Source organism: Mirounga leonina, unplaced genomic scaffold (genome assembly GCF_011800145.1).
Source record: "Mirounga leonina isolate KUSES-001 unplaced genomic scaffold, KU_Mleo_1.0 Mir_197, whole genome shotgun sequence".
NCBI classification, from domain to species: domain Eukaryota; kingdom Metazoa; phylum Chordata; class Mammalia; order Carnivora; family Phocidae; genus Mirounga; species Mirounga leonina.
Genome location: NW_023270494.1, coordinates 157,971 through 165,948, shown reverse-complemented (window position 1 = coordinate 165,948; position 7,978 = coordinate 157,971). Strand labels below are relative to the sequence as shown.

Sequence of the window (7,978 nt, the reverse complement as noted above, 5' to 3'; positions counted from 1 at the left end):
GATGCGGGACTCGATCCAGGGACTCCAGGATCATGACCTGAGCCGAAGGCAGTCGCTTAACCAACTGAGCCACCCAGGCGCCCTCCGGTCTGTTTTGTTGACGGCTGCACCCCTTGTCCCCACCAGCACCAGGCACACGAATGAATGAACTCCAGGCAGAGCTGCAGCCTGGGAGCTGCTCCTAACGATAAGCACTCTAAGTTTTAAATGCGGCAATCTGCCTGCGTCCCAGGGGCCAACAAGTCAAAATGCAACCCAGGCTAAGAGGCCTCAGAAGCCTTCTTCATGCAAAAACATTTTATTTTGTTGTACCATCGGAGCCTGCCTTCGCTGCAGACCGCAACCATCTTCTCCTGACCAGGGGCCCGCTCCCCGTGGACCCTGACATGCCCACCAGCAAAGGCCAGCCGAAGAAGAGGCAATCCACAGGAGAGCTCGTAAGGGCTTGCCGCAGCTCCACTGTCCAGATGCCACTTGCACTGGGTGACCAGAGACAGCACCGTCAGGAATGGGGCAAATCAAAATCACAAGTAACAAGATGTCCCGCACGAAGATGCATGCCTAACACCGTCGTGAAGAAATCAGACAACCTGAGTTTTAAAGAGGGCAGTCTGCAAGTGCCCTGGAACCTTCCAAAACATCAAGGTGAGGAAAGTCAGGCTTTGGAATGTTCCAGACAGAGGAGATGGAGGACATGAGACAAGCAACTCCAGCATGTGGTCCTGACCAGGCCTCAGGTGACACATGAACAAGCTGGGCGTGCAGGGTCCGTCCTGTATGTGCTCCTGCTCTGCTGGAAGGAGACGTCCTTCTTGGCAGGAAGCAAAGGCTCGAGGTGACAGATGCAATGCTGACCGCAAAGCCGAGTTCTCTGTACTTTTCTCTAAGTTTGAAAAAGAAAAGTGGGCAAAAAGGTGAGCTGGTGCTCACCACAATTTACAACCGGGAAGCACAGATGGAAACACAGCGAGGCACCGGCAAAAATTAAGAGGCTGATGGTGCTAAGTGTTGGGAGGCTATGGACCCCACGGCCCGGGCTCCGAGGGCTGCAGCCGCGTGAGAGCAGCGCGGTGTCCCTCGGTCAGATGGTCACGCACCCCTGGGGCCAGCATCCCACCCAACAGGAGCTCTGGCTTCCGCGACACGGTGCAACGCAACAGCGTCATTCATGCAAGAGCTGGAAGCAGCTGGGCGCCCGGCGGGGGGGTGCGTGAGCACGCGGTCTATCTGCCCGTGCCCTGCTGCGTGGCGGGCCAAATGCACACCACAGACCGCAGAGCAGCAGGATGGATGCTGGCATGCCGACTGACTTTCAGCAGGGGCATCAGGCAACTCAGCAAAGAAAAGACAGTGTCGTCAACAAAGGGCACTGTGACCAATTAGCCCTGGGTCCTGCTTCATACGGACATTAATACGAGATGGATAATGAGCTAAATACAAAATAAAAACCATAAGCTACTAGAAGAAAATATAAGAGAATCGCTTCTCCTTTGGGGCAAGCAGAAATTTCTTAGAAAAACAAATTAACTACAAAAGAAAAAAATACACTGGAGTTCAGCAAAATTTAGAACTTCTGTTCATCAAAAGACATTAAATATGAAGGCAAGTCACAGATGGGAGAAAGTATTCACAGTATCTGACAACAGACTTGCATCCAAAATATAGAACTAGCATAACTCGTCTTCTAATAACAAGACGAACAGCCCAACTGAAAAAAAACAGGCAAAAGATCTGAACAGACATTTCACAGAAGAAACGAATGGCCATTAAACCCGTGAAAGGTGCACATCACCACCAGGCACCAGAGAAATGCAAACCAAAGCTGCAACAAGACACGCTCTGCACCTGTTGAATAGTTAAGACTGAGACCAACAGTGTCCGAGGGGTGGGAAGGTGGAGCAGCCCCCCCCGCCCCGGACACAAGAGCAACATCTGTGGTTGGCAGGGAAGCGTACCTTTACCCTGTGATCAGTCAACTCCACCCCTGGGTATTTTCCCAAGAGAAATGGAAATACACATCCACAAAAGGACTTCCATAAGAATGTTTGTGGTGCTTTCACTAAAATAACCCAGACAGGAAACTGCCCAAATGTCAATAAACAGTACAGCGTAAAACAAATCGTGGCATATTCACACAACAGATAATAAAAAAAGAATAAGCCATCGACACACAAAATATCACAGAGAACCGTGGAGCAAAAAGCTGCACACAAGAGGGCGTCCTGTAAGACGTCACCTGCAGATCTGAGACCTGTGAGTGCCGTCCAGCAGAAGCACAGTGGACGTTCTGAGCAACAGAAACGCTCCGTATCTTGACCGGGGTTTTGACGGGCGCACACAGCTGTCAAAACTCACCAAATTGTTCACTTTGTATATAATTTTCACACTGAAATCGTGCATTTCACTATATATAAATTTTACCTCCGTTTTTAAAAACTGATCTACAAAGATACGTAACAACAATATTGATGGATCTTAACAACGAGAGTTTTAAAATATTACATAGCCTGATACTCTTTGCATAAAGATAAAAACACTGAAATTTTTAACTGACTTCTTCGGCTCAGTGCGAATAGCAGAGTTCAGCAGGGTCATAACGTGGCGTGCAGCAGGCGTGCTGGGGGACGCGGTCAGAGGGCCGGGCCGGCTCCAGTCCTGCACGGCAGGTTCACGGGCACGTAGACCAGTACCTCTGCCAAGCCGCGGGTACAGCAGACCAACAGGCCCCGCTCGAAAACAGGCGTGAGCGTCCTGAACCGAGACTCGTGACGGACTCAGTTCTCTGCCCCGAGATCCCGAGGTCTACATTTAAAGATGAAGAAATCAGGTTGGGAGCTACGAAGGTGACAATACCTGAGTCACTATATTCAGGACTTGGGGGCACCCACATGGTCCCCAGAAGAGAAGGCATCGTCCTAAACCTTACGCGAGAAAGTACAAAGAAAGGCTGAGAAGTAATGAGTGAGCATTAGAAGTGAACCAAACCCACCAAGATCAGAAACGACACAAATAAAACAAAGGTGCATAGAGAAGAGGCACGCAGGCGTGGTCAGACACGGGCGCAGCCCCACACCCAAGGGCAGCACAGATGCACGGCCTGTCTGTCCTTCACTGAGGGCGCCAACCCACCTCCGGGAAGATGGGGCATCCTCCTGGCAGTCCCCTCGGGCATCCCGTGCGGGGCGCGGGCCCAGTCTCCCTCCCGGGCGGTCCCCTCGGGAACCCTCGGGCCTGCAGCCCCTGCCAGGCACTGTGGCAGGACACACAGCTTCGTGCTGACTCACAGGCTCCTGATGCAGAGACCATGCTGCCAGGGGCCCAGGGGAAGCGGGCCAGGCAGAGGTTCTCTGCTGTGGTGGCAAGTGGTGGGGGTCCCCTCGGAAGGGACGCTCTCAGAAAAGCAGGGCCCGCGGATGAAGCCCAGTTCTAAGCTCTCCTTTCCACAGACGCCGCATCTGCTCACCTCAAGGGCCCAGGAATTCAAGTCCCTGTCACGATGCACGTATTAAAGGCTACCTTCTTCAAAGCCAGACTTTTTTGTTTGCTTATCTTACCCCACCCATGGCCGGGAACAACCAGGTCCTAAATGAACCAGATGCACCTGCCCATCTATGCCCCCAGCTCCCTCGCAGGCAGACACGCCCGTCAGCCACCGGGAAGGCGATGGACTGTGCCACCCCTGCCCTGGTTAGTACAGCAAGGCGGTCGTGCCAATCCCAGGGCAAAGCTCACCAAAATTTACCTGACTTATTTCACCTAAACCCCAAGAACAATTCACATTTCTAGAGTGGGGGCAAGTCTTCCTTGGTCAGACTTCGGCAACACCATCCTTCTCTGATGCCCATGCCCAGGACGGAGACACGGTGATGTGCAATCTGGCAGCCTTCCTCTCCTGGCCCTTGCGGCTCTGACCGCTCCCCCACCACCTCCCTCCCCACAGTTTCTGGGACTGACCAGGCCAGGTGTCTGACCTGCTCCTTCTGTCCCTGCCCGCCACTGAAAGGACCTGGTCGTCCACCCTGCCCTCCGCCAGCCCGGTGGTGGCTGTGCTGACATCCATCAGTAGCTTTATCAGGAGCCTCCCTGGTCCGCGGTTCTCACCGTTCTAAACCGGGCTCCACCCGGTCCAACTTGGCCTTCCTTCATTTTCTTTCTTGCTCTCCAGCGAACACAGAGAAAGCCTTGGAGGATACCGGAGAGGAGAGGGTGTCTTTAGCCCTCCTCTCTCCTTCTCCTAGTCCCGCCGCTGGGAGCTTCCTGAGTATTTCAGAAAGAGCAATCCTAAAGGAGCAACAGAAAATCGCCACCTCCCTGCACCCAAAGGCCGTAAGAAGCACACTTTGCTATGTGGTGGGTGTAGCTGTCTTTGGTGGAAAAACTGTCTTTGCTTAGGAAACTGCTGGATGGACCATCTGAGAGTGAAAACAGGCCCCGGAGCCAGGCCTGCAAGATGAGGGAACAAGAGGGAGTTTTATCTAAGAAAAAGGCAGAAAAAGAGACTGGAGACACCGAAGGAGCAGGACAGGCACTGCAGCCCCAGGGTTTGTCCCAAGAGCAGGGCCGTCTGAGAGGCCATTTTTCGCCGCTTGCTCACATCGGCACACAATCTCCTCAAACCTCGCCGTGGACCCAGACCTTGTACAGAAGGTCCTGGCAATCAAGGAAAAGGCTAAGCCTATACGAGATGACAAGGTTCGTAGGTGAATTCAGCACAAGCAGAAACTCTGAGCCACGGCCAACCTCGCGAACACCAACAGCAGCTACCCAAGGAATGCCCAGAAGAGGTGGGTGCCCTGCATTCCCAGACCCAGAGGAGCCCGAAGGGAGACCACAGACAGACAGACATTCTTAAAGTGTGTTTTAAAGTTAGGAATAAGGGGTGCCTGGGGGGCTCAGTCGTTGAGCGACTGCCTTCGGCTCAGGTCATGGTCCTGGCATCCTGGGACCGAGCCCCGCATCAGGCTCCCTGCTCGGTGGGAAGCCTGCTTCTCCCTCTGCCTGCACCTCCTCCTGCTTGTACTCTTGCTCTCTCTCAAAAAATAAATAAAAATCGTTAAAAAAAAAATGAAGTAAGTAACAAGAAAATCCACGGGTGAACACACGCTATCTATGCAATTATGCTTCTTGTTCACCTGTCATAATCCTTCGTCACGTGACTGAAGATGCTTTATAAACATAGTAATTCCCATATACCGACCGCACATAAATCGTTTTCAGAATTTCTGAGATCCCTGCAAATGAAGTCTAGAGTCGACGGCATGAGCATTTTTTAAGTTCTTGATACAAAATGCTTAACTTTGCCACTGAGCACCCCCAATTCACACTTTCCAAATATGGACTATCTGCACTTCAGAAAACCCTGTTAATGTGGTTTTTAAAAACTCGTATCTCACTAATGTAACTTTTGTTTCCTTGGCCACAAGTGACCAAAAGGTATGTTAAAGCCCATCTGCAGTCGGCTGTTCTGGCCCCCTACGCCTGTCCTTCCGTCCTTCCCGACAGACCCACCACCAATCCTTTTCTGTGCTTTCTTATCACTTGTGTGCATTATATCTTATCTAAGGCTGTTCATCAACTGTTTGTCCATGTCTTCCCAGTTTATGTGATTCTGTTGTGCAATTCTGCATTTTTATATAATTCTATTTATTAAAAATTAACTCATTCAGTGCTATAGCAATTTAACAGCAAGAGCCCATGAACCTTAACTTTTAAGTCTGATCATTATATATTAGAATAATGATTTTCAAGAACCACACTAAAATGTCAGGTCATTTAATTATTCAACCCCTACGTATACACACACTTTAAATAAAACATTTACTTACCGAATCCAAAAAGCAAAGGTAAGATCCTGAGCTTTGTGCTATTGCTTGATTTTTAGAATATCCAACTGTTTCAAAAAAGAAAGACAAAAACTCTTTTGTAATTCAATTTTCAGTGGTCTTCTCTTTCCTAGAACTTAGGGTAATGGTACTATAAGGAGCTAACAACACTGTACACTACCAGGTAAAAAAAACCAGGTCAGCCCTAGACAGAGTGAAAGGGAAGCAAATGGAAAACAGAGCTCCATCTTTAGGGGCTGAGACGCAAAGAGGCCACATGGGACCAGCGTATTAAGGAGGGATTGCTCGCTGGAGGAAAACAGATTCAGCAACCATTTACTGAGTATAACACTAAGCTAAGCCGGGGGGAATATTAAAAAGAAAAAATCAAAATGTCCCTGAATGGAAGTGCTTGAGTAGATGCCGTCGGGAATGCTGATAAAAGTCAAGATATGGTTACCTGGGGAGGGGGTAACGCGTGTGTGATCGGTTGGTAAAAGCTCACTGAACTGGACACCATGAGCAGTTATCTGAACGCATCCCTCAGTGGTAATTACAGTCACTGCCAGTGTTCATCACGTCTGAACATGAACATACCCTATGACCCAGCAGCTCCCTTGCTAGGTGCAGACCCCAAAGAACACCCCCACACGTTCACCAAGATGTGATGGTCCCCAACGTAGAACGGAAAAGCTGAGAAGATACCATGATGAGAATGAACAACCCTGGTTTGCACACACATGTGCGTGATGTCCACATGGTGTTCAAGGGCAGCAAATTCATCTGGAATCAGGGGGTTGCCTTGGGAAGTGGGCAGGGACTAGAAGGGACGCGGGGGGTGGCCTCTGAGGGTTGGTGATGTCGGCTCTTCATCGGGGCGCTGGTTACACGGCGTGCTCAGTTTGAGAAAATTAACTGAACTGGCATTTATGATAAGTGCACTTTTCTGTATGGATGTTATGTTTTAATAAATGTTTTAGAAACACTTTGCCTTCAAAGAGATTGCAACTGAGTTGGAAAAAGTTAAATGATGATCTCTGGCTGCACGGGATGAACAGTGCTGGAGAAGTACCAGGAGGCTTATGAAGACAAGGGGCAAGAGGGCGCCTGGGGCCTCTAGGGTTTGATAAAGAGCAGATGCCAGAGTGCGCCCAGCAGTGTGGGGAACAGCAGGCCATGGAGGCAGGCAGGAGGGCAGGCCTGGCCCGGTAAGCTTTCTGAGTAAGGAGCGGCCGCAGAAATCAGCACTGAGGCAGCTGAGTTCGGGTGCTGAGGCCGGGGCAGGTTACAGGAGGTATTTAAAGATTTTATTTACTTATTTATTTGAGAGAGAGAGAATGAGAGACAGAGAGCATGAGAGAGAAGAAGGTCAGAGGGAGAAGCAGACCCCCCGTTGAGCAGGGAGCCCGACGTGGGACTCGATCCCAGGACTCCAGGATCATGACCTGAGCTGAAGGCAGTTGCTTAACCAACTGAGCCACCCAGGCGCCCTACAGGAGGTATTTAGAGGGGCCGAGGGGACCTCAAGGGGCACAAGATACACCTCCCTAGAAAAGCAGTTACCAACACCCGAATCGAGTTAACCAGCCAGTTACGGATTTTGGGCAACGGAGAAAAGTCACACAAACTGAAACAGATGTGCGCAGACCTAAAGCAGTAAATCCCTCTAGTACTCCAGCTCAGGCAAACTGAAGAACGTCTCGCTGGTGCCAGGGACACAGCAATACGTTGCCTCAGGCCACACGGGAGCCCTCCCTGGTTTTCCACGCCAAGCACAGGGTCTCTGAGGCAGGGAGAGAAGGCAGCCGCTCCAGGCACCGGCTCTGAGCAAATCGCAGCCCCAGTGCCAGTCCTGCTGGGCCAGAGGAGCAGGGACACGGCCTTGCTCAGGTCACCCAGGCTGCGGCCCAAGGCAGTACCCCTGTGCAGGCTGTTTTCACACAAGGCGGCAGCTCAGTCTCTAGCATTAATTCTAGAGCTCAGCCAACCCAAACCAGTTAGCAGAGCGGTCCCAGGTCTCCAAGAACCACCGGTGTAACAGGCGGAGAAGGAAGCGCAGCAAGGCGAGGGCCCAGGGATGGTCTCGCGGCTGCAAGGACACACTTGTGGCTAAAGCTCTGTCACCGGGCACGGCAGGCCCAGGAAAGGCCTCCTGG

At 51.2% G+C, this 7,978-nt stretch overlaps 1 protein-coding gene across 6 annotated transcripts in view; it reads right to left on the bottom strand.

The window, feature by feature from the left end:
• Positions 1-7,978, bottom strand: part of B3GNTL1 (UDP-GlcNAc:betaGal beta-1,3-N-acetylglucosaminyltransferase like 1) — a 110,519-nt gene that overhangs the window by 89,028 nt on the left and 13,513 nt on the right. For 5 of the 6 annotated variants that reach the window (XR_004683006.1, XM_035025693.1, XM_035025695.1 and 2 more), the window contains one exon: positions 5,826-5,890. The exons of the other annotated variant lie outside the window; for it this stretch is intronic. Coding sequence is in view for 3 of the 5 variants with exons in the window: in XM_035025693.1 (XP_034881584.1) it covers positions 5,826-5,890 (65 nt within the window). In the remaining 2 variants the exon portion in view is untranslated. Of the gene's footprint in view, positions 1-5,825; positions 5,891-7,978 lie in introns of those variants that run through there. 6 annotated transcript variants of the gene reach the window in all.